This window comes from Daucus carota, chromosome 1 (genome assembly GCF_001625215.2).
Source record: "Daucus carota subsp. sativus chromosome 1, DH1 v3.0, whole genome shotgun sequence".
NCBI lineage: Eukaryota > Viridiplantae > Streptophyta > Magnoliopsida > Apiales > Apiaceae > Daucus > Daucus carota.
Window position 1 is genome coordinate 37,122,545 of NC_030381.2, and position 19,858 is coordinate 37,142,402.

The window sequence follows — 19,858 nt, forward strand, 5'->3', positions numbered from 1 at the left end:
TAAAAAAAATATCATGCAACGGTAAAAAAATGTTGTGATACAGTAAAGAATTACATATTCAGAATATTAAAATTTTGTTTTCAATGCTATCATTTTGATATTGAACACTTTAATCAAAATGTACATGACTTGTTTATTAGTGAAAGATTTAGATATTCAAAAAAGATAAATTGGACATAACATTTAATGGAATCAGTCAAACTATCGTATAAAAAAATTGAATAAATAAAGATCGAACTTTGAAAATGAGACTAATTTAAGTGAAAAAATTGAAAAAAAAGTTAATATATAAAAAACGATTTTAGCATTGAGTTTAACATAACCAATTAAATTAGTTAACGTAAACCGATTGATCGACGTTATAAAAATTATGTTCGATCCCTTACTTTAAATTTTACGCTCCTTGGAACTTGGGAAAGTATGATGTCCCAGAGTTCCATCATAAACACTGATTTAACAAGTGCCGAATCATTGTGTTTACACATACGAGCTCTAATTTTTACGGATTTATCCTCTTTGTTGATAACACGAAATCTATCGGCGGAACTCATAATCAAATGAGCGCCAATAGAAAATCTTGCAACTCGTAATACTATCTCATCACCTTCGACTACTTCGATTAGTCATGTTATTCGTTTTCTTTTTGTGTTGCTATTGATAAAGGCGAATTCAGGATTTGATAAATGTGGATGCTTAATTAATATTAAATTATTTTTTTTGAAAGCTGATCAAGTGTCAAGTATAAATCATGCATATCAAATCTATCACTAAATACTACTAAATTCTTTTCAAGGTGCTTATTTATATAAAATTTAAATTTTAGTTATAAGTTTTTAATTTGTTTTATCACAAAGGTGCTCGAGCCCTCTACTAGATCTGCTTTTCCGATTGGTCTCTTCTAATTCATTAATTATTTATATTTTCTCCTTTTCCAAGTTTGTTAAAGGACCGGAAGAAGTGGCTGTGAAATGTGAAACGATTTGTTCACCATTTGTGGGGTAGGCATGTAGCTGAATTTTATGAGTAAAAATATAGAATATGCACCAAAATTTTCGCTCATGTCAATCATTAATCTTACTTAAATTTCATTTATTCAAAATATCGAAAATACAAAATTCGTTGGAACAAAGTTTTTCATTTATAAAAATATACCAAAAGAGTAAGTAAGGATTCCTAGACATTTAGACGATAAGATCTTTAATGTCTAAAAATATAACTCAGCTACCGGCCCTTATTAAAAGTCGGCAGAAAAAATTTCAAGAGAACAAAAATGTCTTAAAAAAACAAAAGTATATATATTAAAAAGAGATTACATGTAAAAGCTAGTACCTTCCTATAGTTACAAGAAGGTTGGGAGCAGGTTCCTATTGGCGTGTGGTCGAATTTAAGTAGGAGTTCGTATTTTGGGGAATCCGAACACCATTTGCATGTTGTTGAGGCTTGTCATTATGACACTTCATTAGGGTTAAAAATGGGGCGAGTTCGGGCGGGGACTTCATTTCTCAGCCCCACCCCATATATATTTTTCCTACCCCGTCCCCGCCCAATTCCCCGCGGGGATATATTTTTAATCCACATCCCCGCCCCGCTGGGGATTTAATATAATTCCGCCCCGCCCCGCTTCTATATGTAATATTATATTTTAAATAATTACTTACAAATTTAGTAATTTTTTCTTCAGAATTTAATAAAAATATACAATGTATGTATATTAAAAGCAAAAAACTAAGATAATGCATGCATGTTAAATTAGAATAACAATATAGTCATGCAATCTTTTTTTAATAATCACTTTGAATATAAAAAATCAAAAAGACACGTTATACATAATTGTAGTACAAGTTGATGTATTGTCTGCCAACTGCAAAGTGATAGTTTTGTGTATTATAAAATAATAATATTAAATATTATTATTTATTTATATTACATATATGCGGGGGGAGGAGAATCCCCGCAGGGATTCAACATATACCATACTCGCCCCAGAATTTCGCGGGGCGGAAAATTATTTCCCGTCACTACCCTATTTTCCATATTAACGGGCGGATCTGCCCCATTCGGGGCGGATTGGGGCGGTTTCCCATTTCCCCACCCCATTTTTAACCATACACTTCACTCAGCGTGTACGAGATGAAGAATGATTACTCATAGTGGTGTGTCAAGTACCAAACCGATCTTGATCCAGTCTCCAAAGATTTTTCCAGAGATAAAAGAGAAAGATATCTTCGACGACGAAAATGATCCTGATCATGCAGTTAATGTGCCCTCACTTATTAGAAGGGGAAATTTCTATGAGGATTCATTCGTGGTACTGGAAATACCTGGTAAAGCTATACGTTACAATCTCGTGGATAGAAGAGCTTCCAGTTGATACGGGATTTTGGTGTAGAATTGCACTTCGATCCAATAATAAATGACTATGCGTTATGTGATTTTACGGTTTGTCAATAGGGTTAATTATCAACTCAATAAAAAAACAAATTTTACTTCTCGAAAAGATATTAGAGGTATTTATTTAATTTTTTTTTATGACTTTAGTGTTTCAAATGAGACCAAAAATTTCGGAGTGATTCATTTGATATTTTCTAGTGTAAAAATTGACCTAATTGATAATTAACCCTTTGTGAATACATTACTCTGATATGATCCTCGAGCTGTGAAATCTTTCTGATTTAAAAAATATTGTTCGGAGATCTTTTTCGTAATTGTTGATTCTTTACTCTTTTTATTCGTTTATTGACTAACCAAAATATGGCATAACAGAGATAATTTTTAGGACAAGCTATCGTGATTGTGTCAAAGTCTCTTGTCATAATGGAGTCCTAAACAGGAGTGCATTTGAGAAATAGACTTAAAAGCAAAAACATCAATCCTCGTCCATAAGCATAATAACTGCATAAGCATGGATGCGAGGCTTAAAAGCTGCACATCTAATAAATCTAGGTCTCAACTCAAATCCTTCAGGTCTCATGAAGCCGTTCTTAACAATGAGGATTTGTTAACATTGATCCTGTTTCGTGTGCCTTGGACACAACTCAAGGTATTGAAGTGTGTTTCAAGACAATGGCATTCACTCATCACCACTTCGCTGCCTCCTCTCCGTGCCTCTGGTCTCTTCTGTAAAGGCCACTTAGGTTTTGATAAACTCTATTTCGTTCCTCTAGATGATCCAAACTTTGCTTCCCCACTCAGAGCTCGGACTTTTAATCTTGATCATGAAAAAATTCTGTTTTTGCACTCCTGCAATGGCCTTTTATTGTGCTCTGCTGGTTTCCCCGACTCTTACAATCCACGTAACTGTAACTGGTATGTGTACAATCCTTCTACCAATCAGTTAGCTGCGCTTCCTAAACATCCTGACAATGTGTATTTCATGGATCATATTGGCTTGGCTTTTGAACCTTCGAAATCACCTCACTACAAAGTCATTGCTTTTATTATGACAACAAGAGGAAATTTATTTGGTGACTTTCATATTTACTCCTCTGAAACAGGGACTTGGAGGGTCTCTGTACAGTCCTTTTCCACGAGGGGAATGCACTTCAAGCATGGTGTCTATTGGAATGGGTCTATACACTGGTTAAGTAGATTAGAGTCCCCGTTACATTCAAAATCTTCTCTTTCTGAATGTTTGTACTTTAATGTGGATCAAGGAAGGCTGGGAACCTTTCCAAGGCCTCCTATTCACCTGAGGTCAAGGACAGAAAGGACAGTGTATTTTGGAGAATCAGAAGACCATTTGCATGTTACTGAGGTTCGTGTTGGTGACACTTCACTCAGTGTGTATGAGATGAAGAGTGATTACTCCGAGTGGTTTGTCAAGTACCAAATTGATCTTGATCCAATTTTCAAAGTTTTCCCTCAGCGGCGGGCTAGATCATTTTACAAGGCTACTTCTGATGATAAAATCGCTTATGAATTTAATGTGCTCTCACTTATCAGGAGAGAAAATTTCCGGGAGGATTCATTCTTGGTTTTGGAAATACATGGTCAAGTTATACGCTACAATCTCATCAATAGAAGCTTTAAACTGGTACGGGACCTTGGTGTATGCTTGAGAGCAACTGTTAGTTATTGGCCCTTTACAACTATTCATGTTTGGCCGTACATTGAATTTCTATAGTCCGTGTAGTTTAGCAGTAACAACTATATGCAGAAGAACATTAGTGTACTATTTTTAGATGCATTAGTCATATCTCTAGAAGCGCCATGTCTTTTTACTTCAGTTTGGTCTGTGTTTGCAATGCCATTTGTTGACAGTTCAGTTAAGTCCAAATAACTTGTTAGTTTTTTCTTCTGTCACATCCCTAAATTTAAATGCACATAAACGCAAGTAGCTGACGACAAGAGGGTATTTATGTATAATAAATTATCATAATTATAGTTTCTCATTAGCATGTCTCCCAGGAAATTCGAAACCACCAAAAAAAAGGGAAGAAAAAACTGCAAGCATAATATAATTACATACACTTGTATATGATTCTTGATTCTTGCCAAAGGAAATAGAGTAGTTGTATAGTTAGAGACTAATGAGGTTTGGGAACTCTGTTTTATTACCATGAGCATGAATGTCAATCAAAGGTATCAATGCCTTCAAGTGTTCTTCTCTCGACTTGGCTACTTCTTCTCCCATCACAAAAAATTTTGAATGATCTTCATCGAAGGCCTCCCATTGCTCTGTCACTCTCGTCTGCAAGCTATGCCTGCCCGACTCATTTTGCTCGTCTATTTTGGACTCCAGTGTCACCATAGTTAATGATCCTTCTGCTGTATCATTGTTTTGTTCATTACCTCTATCCGTAGCTTCGCTGATAATATGCTCCAGCATCCTTATATCTTCTTCTGCAATGTGTTTCACTCCCGGGAAGTTTGCAGCATTATTAACACCTAATTCTCTGCAAAATTCAATGTACATACAGAGTTCTTTCCCCTGCACGTTTGCTTTATGCAGAATTTTGAGTCCCATTGATGCTTCCACCTTCCCAGCCGAACAAATTTGGAACAAAACTGCAGAGATACCACTGCATATTCTACTATAAACATCAAAAATCTCAATGATCACGCAATCCATAGCTTCAAGAATCAAATTCTCCACCATGGTCTCCGATCTTGGTTTGATTTCCATCAACATATCAAGCAAAACCTGCATTTCTTGAAGCCACTTAAGGCACTGCATCATCGATGTTGATGTTTTTTGTTCATCCTGATCTGCCGCAACTTTCCTGAGCTGTCCTTTATATTGCTCCTGTGAATGTGCATACAAGAATGAAGATTTACAATCAAGAAAGCAATAATAAGCCTGTACAAAAGTATCATGATCCCGCTTCTCCCCGTGCTTAAAATGCCGATCCTTGAAGCTAGACAAATCAAATGGTAACCTCCCAATCATCTGGACCGCAGGGACTCTACAAGAGAAAACCCCGTGCATTAGCATCAAGCCCTTGAGAGCAACTACCCAGCTATGAGTCTTCTGAATTCTCACAGCAATGGCTAATACCAGAGGCTTGAGGTATGCAGGTGAGACCCGAACCCATGCAAAGACTCTCTGAGCATTCCGGTAATCAACCCGGGAGTCATTGTGGCTCGTGGATTTAATGACCGCGACATCGATGTCAGGGTTCCTCTGTGATGTTCTCTTTGAGAAAGATGTTAACCAGATACTGGTCTGATCTTTCAGCACTCCAGAAGCTCTTTTCCAGAGGTTCATAGTCTGTCTTGTAGAGAAGATCAGAGCTGATGTTTGTGTATGTTTGTTCCTTTACTAGTTCAACCAAAAATCAATTGGCTTACAAGTCACTCATATTTGTAAATTTGGGCCACAGCCAACTACCAAGCCGGCCAGGGGTGTTTTTGCATTTAGTCAATGTTGAGTTTGATATGTGTTGCTGTCCTCGATATTTTCCAGGTTATATGATATTAAAATAAATGCATGCCTATGATACCTTTTTCAAGAAAATCTGTTTAAACGTGTTATTCCATTGAGAAATGACCTGGGTTCTTAAGAGAAAAGGCTCCGTGTATCAATTTTTTTCAAGTGATGTCCAAAATATTATAATTGTGGAAAGTGGTCTGAAATATTATTTATTAAACGTCAGATAATCCAGGTTTTGTTTTTTTAGAGAAAAACACTATATCTTGTTGCGTTTAAGTCCAAAAATTACTGTAATAACATAACACCATTTAGTGTTTTACTAGAAATAGGCATGAAATAGAGTTTAAAACTTCAAAACGCTACAAAATCCACCATTCTGGATTGCAAACTGAAATTTAGGGTCATTTTTTCTATAGTGATAGTTAGGACATTATTGCTAAAAAAGGTGATAGATTGGACAATACCGTGTTCTTGATGGTCAAACCTTTCACATACTGGGCGTTTTGATTTCCACACTTTACAGCAACAAAAAAAATAAAAAAAAATCACCTGAGTAGAGACTAAACCAGGCAGTCAGCATGTGAGGACTTCTTATTTATCCATATGGCTCCTCTTGTAACTGGATTAACAAAAGATTCTCATTGTGTCCATACAAATACATGAAGACAATGTAGAAACCCTTAAAAACTGTCAGCAATAAGCCAATAACTCAGTAAGGACGCGTATGAAAGAATAAGTTCCATTTCCCATATGAAAGAATAAGCAACTGTATATTACACTCTGCGGCAAGCTGGTCCCAAAGACCTCTCTTCAGGTTTCACATTTCCAGCTTTAAACCAATTATGGTAATTTTCAAATTTATATAACGAGGAATTGAGGGCCAAAAAATTATAGGGCACAGCTCGCGACCAACAAAAGAGAATCAATACAAAGCATCAATGCATCATCCGTATACACAACCTCCCCCTCTCCTAAAGATCTGAGGGTTTCTAATCCATCACTATACCACTAAAATTGGTATTTGACCGTATTCATATTGAACGTAAACAACATGGTACTAGAAAAGGATAAGCACCAACCGGACCAAAACCAGATAGATAGTTCAAACCACAGAAAAGAATGTAGGACCTTCCAAGTTCCTGCATCCCTCTCATATTTAGAAATAAGACACATGAAGACCCCAGTTCTCATCCGTAAAAGGTACATGTTGACACTTATACCCAATGACACTTCCCCAGTCTCCTGGGACTGGAACCATGACAAAGCTTCACCCAAGCTTGACAGGAATTTCTTTACCACACCAAATCTGTATAAATGTGAAGTCGATCAAAAAAGAAGAGAAACTCTGTATATTGAGTAACATAATCCTTTCTGTTATCTTCATTTAAGGAGGTACAGTTCCTTGTGCTTTCTCCAACTTTTCTTTCTCTATCTCAACTCTTCTCTGCTCAGCATGCTGAAAAACAGCATTGGCTAGTGCTTGATAATGGATGTCAAGAGCTTGTGTAAGACTCTGGAACCTCACTTCATTAGAAGCTTGCAAAACTAGAAGCAAGGAGTTGGAACGAGAATATAATAATGTAAGTTCCATGATCACATACAACTAAACAATGCAAGTACAATATTCAAGTTATTAAGTTTTAAAATGCCAATGTCGGATGAAGTATATACCTTTTGTAGAGTCAACAAAGAACACAAAAGGGTCGACTTCATCTATTGGTGAGTGTAGATCCTCATCATCACTGAAGTCATCATCTGTATCATCATCTTCATCATTTGAACGGAAAGCCCTTGCCTGCATCTCATATGTTAGCTTATAAACAAATAATGCTTACATTTCTTAAACAACTGACTTTGGTTCTGCGTCCGAATTTGTTATCAATGGGTCATATCTCAATATTTATAAAGGTATGAGCTCAAAGACACATCTACAGTTCAAAGTATTTGGAGTTTTTTTTTTTTTTTTGGCTACATACAATTGAATATAAGATACGAAACAAAGAACAAATAACAAGTCTAGCCATCAGGAACTGTGTTGAGAATATTTCAAAGTTATTTGAATATTTTATTAGCTGCAACTTCTTAGAAATAGCTAGATGATGCACTTGCTGAATTTTAGGAGTTCTAATTCTTTTTTTTTTTATGTATAAAGCAAAGGTTTGGTTTCTTGGAATATACGTAGTCATCATCTATATATTATTTCTCCAACTGCTTTCTTAAGTTTTTCTCTTGTTTTCAAACCCTCAACACCAATAAGCTGATGAAAAAATATGAAGATAATTCTTAATTTTTGAGCAACTGATAACTTTATTTTCCAAATAAAAGATATATAAATATCATGTTTTTTAGTGTACACGAAGTATATGGAAGAGGACAACACAATAATATTGCAGTTGCTTTTATCATGTTGATTGTAACACACCTGTGCTGCCAATCTTTGAAGAGTTTTGTTATTAGCTTCATCTCCATCCTCAGCATCTACTCCCATTTCTTTGTCAGAATCATCCACATCATCTTCCTCATCAGACAGCAAACCATTCATATCATCATCATCCTCGGTCTCTAATTCCTTTGCAGCTTCTATGCACATCAAGTAAGAACAGAATATAGTGTGGAATAATTGAAACTTGATCATTCCGTAGGAAGTTGCATATACGTTCACTCTAAAGTGAAATAAAGCTGAGAAAGGAAGAAAGAAAGTATTTATGGACATACCCGCTACTTGATCTTCGTAGGCAACAAGTAGATCAAGGGTGGCCTTGAAAACACGCAGCATTGCCTCCGCTGGTAACTGTTCGGCAGGAAGTTGGAGCAGTGCTGTTAAGCCCAAGCAGCAAACCTTTTTATCATGTTCTCTGAAATATGCATATCATACATGTCATATGAAACAATCTAATGAAAGAGGTAACAAAAAAAGGAACTATCGAAGTGTTCAAAGGTAAACCATGGGAGATACTTAAGTACCTCTTAAAATTAGATCGCACTCCACTCTTTTTAGTCTGTTGCAACATCTGGAACCAATGATTAAATATTTCTGTAGCAACCCCAAGTTTTTGCAGTATGTTGAGTGTTAAAGGTGCATTGTAGTAAAGGGCATTGGCAATCTGCAACAGAGCAGGTGCTATCGATCAACATATGTTCTGTTACACACAAGAATTGTGTCTAATGTATAACAATTTTATGTCATGTGTAGGCAAATACTCCGTATGAGCTATCACAGAGGCATAGTTATTGTCAAGCAAGGTACCTAAAAAGATGCTTTAATATCAAACAATGTTTGCATGCATGTTCAGACACCACACTACAGATGACATGGTAAAGAAATGCACAAATATCTTCACACTAGAAAAAACAAGAGAAGCATAAAGTTTTTCTATCATGCTGAAGTAGTTACAGGCCTAATCTGGTTTTGCATAGGATTGAAAAAAATTGCGAGTTCCTTACCACTTGCATCAAAAGACATTTCAAATATGCTCTCTCAGTTCGACGCAACCGCTCAACTGTGATTCTAATATAAGGTTCAACCCAATGATCCACCTGCCCCCTGCAGTTTTGGAACACCACTTCAATAAGCTTAGGTGCCGGCTCAATATCACTGTCCTCCATATTCTGATCACCCATGATCTGCACGATAACAAGATATTAATATTACAAAAACAATCACTAAGAAGAAAATTTACAAAATTAATATTCGTAGCAATAGTCAACTCACGGTAGAAATCAAATTCCAAAGACTTTGCTGGTAATCTGGCTCCTTGCATGTAAGGTAATGCATTGTACCCCTCGATATAAAGTTGTCTAGAGGAACAAGAATATCTACACAAATAAAATTTATAAAAACACAGCATTAGAAAGTGTACATTGTGGATTAGCTGATGGAAAGAAAAATGTATGCTGTGGGCGTACTGTAAATTACAACATATTGAGTTGCATTCACAAGTCATATGTTCATCTTCGTTATCCTGAACGATGGGAAACCATAAATTCCTGTCCAAATGTACAATTCTAATTTTTTTTGATAATTACATATATATTCTAACTCTTAAATATGTATTTATCTGGAATAGGAATTAAGATTCTCATCCCATCAGACCACTTTAAACTGAAAATTTGAAAAAGTATCACATCTGTAGATAGTTCAAGTATAGTCCTGACAATATAATTATTAATAATTAATGAACTTGCAAATGAAGATTAGCTACATTTGTACATTGAATTTGTGAACCATGCATTTATTTCTTAGAATAGCTTCTCTGATAAAAAATTCAAACATATTTCTCAGCTAAGTGCATAAAGAGGTATGTGGGAGGCTAAAGAGTACCCTATTAATCGTAGACCGAAGACCGAATTAAGATGACTCATTATGGCCGGACTCCCTCTTATAGTAGCTATATAAAGATGTATAATATTGATGACAAAAAAAACTACCAAGTTCAAAGATATATAGATTCAATTGGTCAAGAAGCGCGTGGCAACACAAACAGATTTGAACCTCTCGTAATCCTAAGTGATTAAAAGGCACAAGTCTAGTATATAGTTTTAATATGTTAGCGAGATTGCTCTGTAAAATATGAATATAATAGTTATCACATTTGATTTTCTCCTACAGTCTAACCCTAATCTACCATGCACCCCTAAGAAATCATGTCCCTCTAGTAAGATCTCTATTTAAGTTCCAACATCTGCTAGAACCTGAATTCAACCTGAGGCCGTAAATGTTAATGCAACTCGTGAATTAAAGAACAAAATAGCAATTCCTAATCAAAGAGATCCAAGAGAGTCTACCAAGAACCACTAATTACATTTTGAGGAAGAAAAACATAAAATCCCTAAAAAAGGCATAGAAAGGGAGGATAGGCACTTTCATATACTTACTTGAAAAAAAATCAATAGCCCAGTCAGATAGAGCGTCGGTCAGCAATGGCCAGAGGGTCCACATGTCCATAGATATAGTTGGCGAGTAGAAAGTCATATATGATACAATTTCAAGAACTTCCTCAAAGACCTCTGCACATACGTGTTGATTACGTGAGTATTCATGAATTTCATTTTGTCCACTTGTGCAAGGAAGTTGATATTTAACCAAAGAAACAAAATAAACGAAACAGATGTTAAAATCAGACATTTAGCAGACTGCTGAAATGTAACTATTGCTCAAGAAAATAGTAGCTTCAGAAAGAAGCATTAAATTTTAAAATTATTTTAGGCAATAATACTTCTAGACAAGTTTATTTTATAGGGGCATGCCCTGTATACTATCTTGTTACGTGTTCTATTACAAAATAATGTACATATTATATATATATATATATGAGGAAAGTTCTATGGAGACCGCTATTTTATTGGAGACCTCGGAGACCACGTATGTTCTGCAATCAAAACACTGTAAAATACATTATTTTGTAAAATATGTTTTACAAAAATCATTTATTCATTAAAATTGTTGAAGATCATCAATGTTTAATAAGTAGATAATGTATGTTCTGCAAGTTAAACAAATGTTCTGCAAATTAAACATATTTCATAGAACAAAACATTTTGTAATGTTCTACATGTAAAACTTATATGATATTCAAGATTTTAAATGTAATAATGATTTTGGAGAACATGATTTGTAAAATTATACGTTTTGCGATGTTTTTATGAAATATTTTACTTGCAGAACATATGTGGTCTCCAAGTCTCCAGAAAAAATGTGGTCTCCATTGAACTTAACTCATATATATATATATATATATATATATATATATATATATATATATATATATAGGGCATTGCTCATAAAAGAACACTCTTAAAAGAAGAACAACACAGAACACTTTAGAATCAAATATAGAATCTCATCTAAAACTTAATTCTTTTTTCAAATTTTAGGTTGATTAACTTTTTATTATAAATAATAATAGAATCCGTCATGCTTAACAATAAATTTGGGTTAAAAATACCATGATTCTATGTAAAATTATTCGTGCAAAAAATTATATATATGATTCTATTCTAGATTCTATTTTGGATTGTGTTCTAGATATATGTCATAGTAATAATGTGGATGAATTTGGATTTTAGATTTCATATATTATGTTTGATTGGTGTTTAACTATATAATTATAACCTTAACAAATCATTCTTTGTGAAAAATAAAGTGTTATGATAGTGTTCTGTGTTGTTCTTTTTTTAAAGTGTTCTGTGTGGAGTGCAACCCATATATATATATATATATATATATATATATATATATATATATATATATATATATATATATATATATATATGAAAAGTTAAATGGAGTCCACATTTTTGGAGTCCCCCATCCTTCAAAATCAGATAAAATAGAATCTAATAGTTTCAATATTTTTTTTGTTCTACAATATTTTTAAACAATCTGCAACTTGAAGATATGTTCTATAACCTAATCAACAAATATAACAATTACTTTTACAAAAAGCAGGATACTATTTTCAACAATATAAATATAACTAATGAGCAGAATAATAAATTTAATGATTACTAAAGTTCAAGGATGTAATGATTAATTGGATTTTCTAGTGTACGCCCATGACAACCACTTTCTAGTTAGGTGGTGGATTTCTATTGGCTCCAATTTCATTAATAATGATGGCCCCTCTGTGTGCACAAAATCTTCACCGATCAAAATTTTCCACCTAACTAAAAAGTAGTTACCACACACTAGAAAGACCTATGATTAATTGATACCGATGTTTAAGATTACTTATAAATGATCAATTATATATAAACTTCGGTAATCAAGGGTGATATTTATAATTAAATTAAAAAATTTATGACTGGTACACTAAAAACTCCAACTTAAATGCTGACTCCATAGAACCACTCTCTATGTCTCTCTCACTCTCCCTATATATAAGATCTTACTCCAATACAAACTTCCTTAAAATACAAATTACGAACGGGATAATCGAACTAATTACAGAGAAAATTAAGTGTGATCTTGTGTGAGAGGGTTAATTTTAATTGTGTGTGACTGTGTGGTATAAAAGAAAATTTATATGAAGTCAATAAATAAGGTGGACTTTCAGAGTCCTATCCTTCTAAATTGGATAAAATATTATCTAATGATTTCAATTTTAATTATTTTTTGTTCTACAGTATTTTTAAACATTCGACAACATATCAATATGTTCTACAATGTAATCAACAAGTATAACGATTACTTATAAATGATAAATCATACATAAATTTTGGTAATCAAAGATATTAGTTATGATTAAATAAAAAAATCATGACTAGTACTCCAAAACTCCAGCTTATATGTGGACTCCATGGAACCAATATACATACATACATATACATACATATATAAACTCATTGGGTGAGACTCAAATGAGAATTAGTTCCCCAGAGAACTAGTAGGTTTCATACCTCACATTTACGTGTCTAATAAATATTTTTAATCTATATTTTTATTCAATTACATAAGCCGTTCTCATAATTACCTTTTTGTTTGCATAACATATCAAAACTTGATTAATACTGTCATGAAATTCATAGAACATGAATCAACAATATTTTTTTTTTAATTCTACAATCTATGAACAAAGATATTGCAGGCACATAGTTTATGCCCTGTGTGGTCGCGCACCCCGTGCTACCCAGCCCCGCCACTGTTAATGTGTGCATATTAATACAGGTCACCAACTACATTTGCTTCAAGTAAGATGAAATGGTTTGTTAGTGCAGCTGACTTGGAACATAAAGGGCCAGTAAACATATCCAAAACATACCAGAAAACCTTGCAGATTTACTATAGAAGACAAAGTAATACTTGTAGGAGATTTTTGAATATGAAACTAGAGACTAAAGCAGTACCTTGTCCATCAGTAGTCAGCATCCTCCGCATGATTGGAAGTAATGTTGGTTCAATCTGAACAAACAGCTGAGGAAGCCTGCTCACGGACTCAAGGATTGTGCTTATGGCCCGCAAGCATCCAACTGCTGCCAAAGCACCTGGATCATCAGCTTCATCATCAGCCTCAGCAGTGTGCATACACTTCCAAAATGCAGCAGCCTAGTAAAAAATAAAGTTAATATCTTCAGAGGACAAGTTATATCACTAAGCAGTAAAATAAAAGACAAGATATTTGAGTCACCAGATTCTGACACAGTCCAAGAGCATAGGGTGCCATCTCCTCCCCAAATTTGTCCACGATAGTCTCCAGCGTAAACACAAGATCCTCATTTTCAACCTCATTCATAAGTTTGAAAAATTCTGAAAGTTATTGTATGACAAAGTTAGAAGTATCCATTAGAAGTGCATTTAGTTGTTTTAAGTTTTATATACCGTCTAGTAACTGTGGAAGAATCGGTCGGATTTCATCCAAATCTGCAAAATCGAATTGGAAGTATTAAACAACAAAATATTTTAGGGGAGACAAAGATGAGAGAAAAACATGTACTTTACCCTTGCAGGCTTCAACAAATGAACGTAAAGCAAAAACAGAGTCAACACGAACTGGAAGCTCTGGGTCTCGCATCCCAGCCACAACACTTTGCAATGCTCTACGAAAAATGTTTGTGTCTGAGAATTTGATATGTGCATATTGTCCAGCAACCCAGGCTGCCTGATTTAGATCATATGACAAATTGACGATGATAAGAAACTGATGGTCAAGACCCTTGCACACGTCTATTACAATTTTGGTGAGCATGATTTTTTTCAGATCCATGCAATCCAGTTCAAGCACGTGAGAACCAATATTAATGTCCTGCCGTCTAACTTTCATTAATTTTGTATTATGACATCAACAAATTTTGCAGGGCAAAGTAACTCGCCCATAAAAACTACAGAATAAAAATTCTCTAATATTTAAAGCAATACGTTATAACTGAATTCTTGAATATCAAACTGTACACATCACACTATTTTCAATCAACTAACTACATATTTATATATCTGGCAATACATAATATGTAATACAAATCATGAACACCATAATTTCAGAATTTTATACCCAGCTACCAGAGGTGTTGATATATTATAAAGATCAAAGGAAGACATACTTTCTTTCTTAAATGGAAGGGAAAACAAGACACAAATGTAAGATATAGTTGCAAGCAAACTTCCAAAATACAACAGACAGATTGAAAACAATGTAAGAAACATGACAGATTACTCATTAATAGCCAAAAAAACAAATGCAAGTAAAAACCTTGGCTCTAAGATGGCCCACAGGACTGTTGAATTCAGGGAAAACATGTTGCAATAACATGCGTTCAAGCTCAGACTTGTAAGGTTCTGTTTGCTTCAGTTTATCACACAGCGCTCCAATTGCAAGCAGAGCACCATCTTTCTGTCTGTAGGGCTTATTTTCTATTGCTGCCTCATCATATCTGTATACTAATATATGTTAACAGTGGTGAATTTTTATTAAATTCTATTTGCTACGTATGCAACCACAACTACCTTCTAAAAATTTCCACAATGTACAGTACAAACTTCTGAAGGTTCTCTTTCCCGCGCTTTCTTACCAACTCACTTACGAAATCCATAGCAGCAGTTCTTGGGCTGTATAAATCCTCTATGATGTCTGCACAGCAAGAAAGAAGATGAAGTAAAACAATCCAGGATAAAAACAAGCAACTTATGCATTAATTCATACTATTATAGAGTAGGGTAATTTAAACCTAGAGAAACGGTCTAAATCCTACTACCATTGGAGTAAATAACAATTTATGTGTAATATCATCAGAAATATGAGAGATCCAAATAACTTACCGTAACCCTTCCTCACATATTCATGTGGGTCTTCATCCCAAAGTTTTTGGTCATCGTCATTAAAGCACATAAGTGGAAAGATTATCTCAAAAAGTAGAGAATCCATTCTTGGTTGAAGCAGATTGTACATGTTGGTCTTGGAAACACTGGATCAGTATAACAAGCATATATAAGAACCATAAAAGGATAGGGGAAACAGGCCAAAAGTCAACAAGTAACAAATATTACCAGAACAGATTTTTAACTTTCTGGAAAATCAGTCAATTTCATCAACCAACCACAAATTCATCAACCAACCACAATTTCAAACCAACCACAACATTCTGATTAGAATATTACTGTCATCTATGCACTATATTATTTGCAGTACAAATTTATAAACTAGTCATCTATGCACTATATTATTTGCAGTACAAGTTTATAAACTAGTACCCAGGAACTTTCATGAGCCCGTAAACCAAGTATTGCATAAACCAATCCCAAAGTAGGATATGGCGATATATATAATTGACAATTGGTTCATTTTCTGTCAGGAAGAATACAGATTCCGAACATATAAAAGATCATGAAAATATGCATGCTTGAATATATCAAATGCTTAACACATAAGGACAAAAAAATGAAACATGACTCCTTTTACATATGCACCATAATCTTTGCGGTACAAATTTATAAACTGGGACCTAGTAGATTCCACTTGAGCACTTGAACTAAGTATTATACCTGATATTCCTATAGGAAACGAAGATAGATATAAACTGACAATAGGTTACTTTTCAGTCAGGAATAAACCGAAAGAATACAGATTTAGAACACATAAAAGAAGATTAAAATAGACATGCTTAAATAAATGAAATTTTCAGCACATAGAACAGAAGATAACAGTTTTTCAGTGCACAGCCTATCATAATCCAGTAATAAGTATATAATTGAAATAAAACTTTACTAAATCAAAGATCACATCTAAAGATTCCATCATATTTATAAAGCTTTAGCATAAAATATTATGAAGTCGTCACTACATGTCAACAACACTACAAACACCTCCGTTATCCCAAAAATAATGATGACTACATGAATAGTAGCTGTAAGACAATTCTTTAGCTAATACATTAAGTTTTAGAAAGACTTGAGACTAACAAAACCATGTAGACAACCTGTTGGTTAAATATTGCAAGATAAGATTGGTAACTCTGTCTGGCAGATAACCACCAACCCTGATCACATTCAACAAATTTAAATGACATTCCAAAATCTTTCCAGCAAAACCCTTCTGGAACATTTGGGCAAAAGCTCTATTTTCTGGGTTTTGAAGTTTCAGATCACCGAACCTGTGAAAAATAAAATTTGATAAAATCAGATACATGTTTAGGGAATTAAATACATGTTTCATAAGCATAGAAGATGATTGAAAATAATCTGAATAAGGCAATTACCGAGTGTATAGGCGGTTTAATATGTGAACTGTCCACTTTTTAACCTTCCACCAACCCCATGATTTCCTGAGCTCTGGATCAGCTGGTTGTCCTTCAAGAGGTATAGGTCTCTCCAATATGTTTAGGAAAAGAACCATCCAAGCATTGAACACATTCGGATCAAATAACTGCTTTGGAATCTCCAACTGACATAATTTTGATACCAAGCTTTAGAATTAAAAAGATTCAAGGACTCCCAAGCCAAAAACCCAGAAACTCGTCCTAGTAATTAAATCCAAGGATAATTAAGAAGTAAAATGAATCCTAATGGACGGTAAAAACTAAAAAGAAGCTAATATTAGTATTATAAGTAGATATATAAAGTTGCTTACAAAAGTACCTAACAAAAAAGTATTATCTGTCCAGGAAAATGATTCTAATTGTACCAAAAAGAACACAAAAAATGCAAACATTTGACAACAAATAAAGTTTCTAGTTCCTCCCTTTTTGGATTTCTCCTAACAAAAAACATCATAGTTTCCATGCTACTTGATTAAGGGCATAACTTCAAAACTAGAAATAACAAAAAGCCTCCTGCGAGTTGTTGAAGTTGCAAGTTGCAACACAATTACATACATATATAGATGACCAGAATATCTTGCAGATGAGCTTAATCAAGTCAGCTACTTCTATTGAAGCATTGTCAATTTGAACCAGCCTGTTAAATATACTCAACAAATGAGGAAATGTCTCCTGAACAATGTGATGAACTGGTGTCCGCTCCTCATCTGACTTAAACCTACATATAACATATTACGAGAACACAGATGTTAGAGAATAATGCATATGAGAGCTTCTAACCATATTCTTGAAATACATAAACAATAAAGTAATGATGTTATTTACAACACAACATCCATATGCACCAATCAACTCACTCATATTTCCTAGAAAGGATTCTCAGCACAAACAATGCTCCATAAACTTGTTGATCTTGTAAATTATGTTTCACCCAGTGTAAAAGACTTGGCCATTGCTCTGGGTAATCAGCATGTATAATCGTCTTGAGACACTCCCCAAGCTGGGCCCTATCAGAGAACAGGGAAAATTATAGTAGATGCATCTTTACATAACCCAGGAAAAGCTTTATCATAAAAATTAAAATAAGAAATGGAATGAAGACATCACTGGTAACTCAAACAACTCACCTCAACAATGGGGACACCTGGACAATAAACACAAGAATATTTTGGCGAACCAAATCTTTATCACTAGGTAGGATCTTTGATTGCTCATCTATGCAACACAACATTGTATAATAAGCACCATGGATTATAAATTAAAGTCCATGAACACCCAAATTTCAGTTCTGGAATTGGGCAGTACCAGGATCATGAGGCGACCAGTTTTTGGCGATAAAGTTTTTGAAATGTATACTTGCAACTTGTCGTACTGCCGGGTCGCAATTCCCATCTACAATGATCTGCAACATCCTCACCAAATGCTGAGGTGTATACTGAATCTGCAATTACATAATCAAACCCACATTAAACAACCAATACGCAATCAATTATCAACTATATCAACAACCAAGATGCAATAATGATTCGACAAAAATGGGAACAGCTCAGTTCCACAATTGTAACCACTTCAACAACCACTAATTACATTCCTTAAGCAAACAAAAGCTAGCACAAGAATTCAATATAAACAATACCCTGATCATATATTGCATCACTTACCAATACCCTGATCATATATTGCATCAAATTTCAATCTTGATCATACAGTTTTAATTTTGACCAATCAAGAAAATACATACATAAACACATATATAGTAATAAAAAGGACCTGATTAAGACTTTGTTCAGCAGCTTTACGTTGATCAGGATTTGGACTAAGTGCAGCTTGAAGAACCACTGCAAGACTGTGAAGATCCATTTTTTTAGACAATTTATATTTACAACAGCCACATACACATATATAAGCAGGAAAATTTTTATAATGGGTTTTGAGTTTGAAGATGTATAATCAAGAAGAAGGGTGCAATCTTCAATCTCTCTACAGGGTAGAGAGAGAGAGAGAGAGAGAGTGGACAAGTAGAGTGTTGTGTATGTATGTGTAAGTGTATGTGAATGTCTTGTTTGTACTTTGAATCATTAGGGTTTTTGGTTGTTTAACCACAAAACGGCTGTCAATTCAAAGAGGATGGGATGTGACTTTCACGCGCTACTTTTTATCTTTCCTATTTTATCTTCTTTGTATTTTAATACTCCCTCCGTCTCAATTTATAGGTCCATTTTGGAAAAAAAATTTGTCCCAAAACACTTGTCCCTCTCTTCTTTCAATACAAATCTATCTACATATTAATTGTGATTTTTTTGAAACTCAACATTATTTTAATTTCTAAATGCACTAAATCCCTATATTTATTGTGATTTTTTTGAAACTCAACTATATTCTCACTTATCAATGCACTAATTAATGATACATGAGATAAGATTCTATCTAACCAACTTTTTTCTTAATATGCGTGTTTATTCCAAAATGGACCTATAAATTAAGATGGATGGAGTAGTTTTGGTATAAAAAAGTTGAATTTAAACGTGATATAGCCGTATAGGATAAAGTAGTAAATCGATGAGAGGAATATTTCATCGCACGGGTGTTTTGTTCGTTCCCATTTGTGGAAGTTTTAGCCCGGGGCAGAGGGAATAGATTTTTTAACTATAATATGCCTTCAATTTAATAAACACTTGAACATATTTTAATCAAAACAAACCGATATACTTCTTATCAATATTCGATGAGGATTTGTTG

The 19,858-nt window shown here is 34.2% G+C and overlaps 3 protein-coding genes across 3 annotated transcripts; 1 reads left to right on the plus strand and 2 right to left on the minus strand.

The window, feature by feature from the left end:
- The first annotated feature begins 2,902 nt into the window (after positions 1-2,902).
- Positions 2,903-4,123, plus strand: LOC108222108 (F-box protein At5g07610). Its single transcript, XM_017396014.1, has one exon. It carries the CDS (start codon positions 2,903-2,905, stop codon positions 4,121-4,123), a length of 1,221 nt encoding a protein of 406 aa, XP_017251503.1.
- A 309-nt stretch (positions 4,124-4,432) lies between these two features.
- LOC108222119 (putative clathrin assembly protein At1g25240) lies at positions 4,433-5,839 on the minus strand. The gene has a single exon (XM_017396026.2). The coding sequence runs from the start codon at positions 5,705-5,707 to the stop codon at positions 4,520-4,522; it is 1,188 nt and encodes a 395-aa protein (XP_017251515.1). The 5' UTR covers positions 5,708-5,839; the 3' UTR covers positions 4,433-4,519.
- Positions 5,840-6,597: 758 nt separating this feature from the next.
- Positions 6,598-19,186, minus strand: LOC108204564 (importin beta-like SAD2). The gene is made up of 22 exons (XM_017374066.2): positions 18,890-19,186; positions 18,425-18,560; positions 18,247-18,334; positions 17,977-18,126; positions 17,675-17,837; positions 17,060-17,244; positions 16,781-16,954; positions 15,624-15,769; positions 15,312-15,435; positions 15,058-15,238; positions 14,310-14,469; positions 14,190-14,231; positions 13,999-14,117; positions 13,718-13,916; positions 10,748-10,879; positions 9,585-9,688; positions 9,317-9,496; positions 8,837-8,976; positions 8,588-8,727; positions 8,295-8,452; positions 7,544-7,667; positions 6,598-7,417 (listed from the first exon to the last, which is right to left on the minus strand). Exons 1-22 carry the CDS (start codon positions 18,977-18,979, stop codon positions 7,257-7,259), a joined length of 3,096 nt encoding a protein of 1,031 aa, XP_017229555.1. The 5' UTR covers positions 18,980-19,186; the 3' UTR covers positions 6,598-7,256.
- Positions 19,187-19,858: the final 672 nt, after the last annotated feature.

What these genes read in the sequence shown, in the direction of transcription:
- LOC108222108 (XM_017396014.1), top strand. Translation starts at nt 2,903, where the DNA reads ATGGATGCGAGGCTTAAAAGCTGCACATCTAATAAATCTAGGTCTCAA.
- LOC108222119 (XM_017396026.2), bottom strand. Translation starts at nt 5,707, where the DNA reads ATGAACCTCTGGAAAAGAGCTTCTGGAGTGCTGAAAGATCAGACCAGT.
- LOC108204564 (XM_017374066.2), bottom strand. Translation starts at nt 18,979, where the DNA reads ATGGATCTTCACAGTCTTGCAGTGGTTCTTCAAGCTGCACTTAGTCCA. An exon ending in TGGGCCATCTTAGAGCCAAG is followed by an intron (nt 14,470 to 15,057) that starts GTTTTTACTTGC and finishes GATCTAAATCAG; the next exon opens with GCAGCCTGGGTTGCTGGACA. An exon ending in ATTTGTTGAAGCCTGCAAGG is followed by an intron (nt 14,232 to 14,309) that starts GTAAAGTACATG and finishes TCGATTTTGCAG; the next exon opens with ATTTGGATGAAATCCGACCG.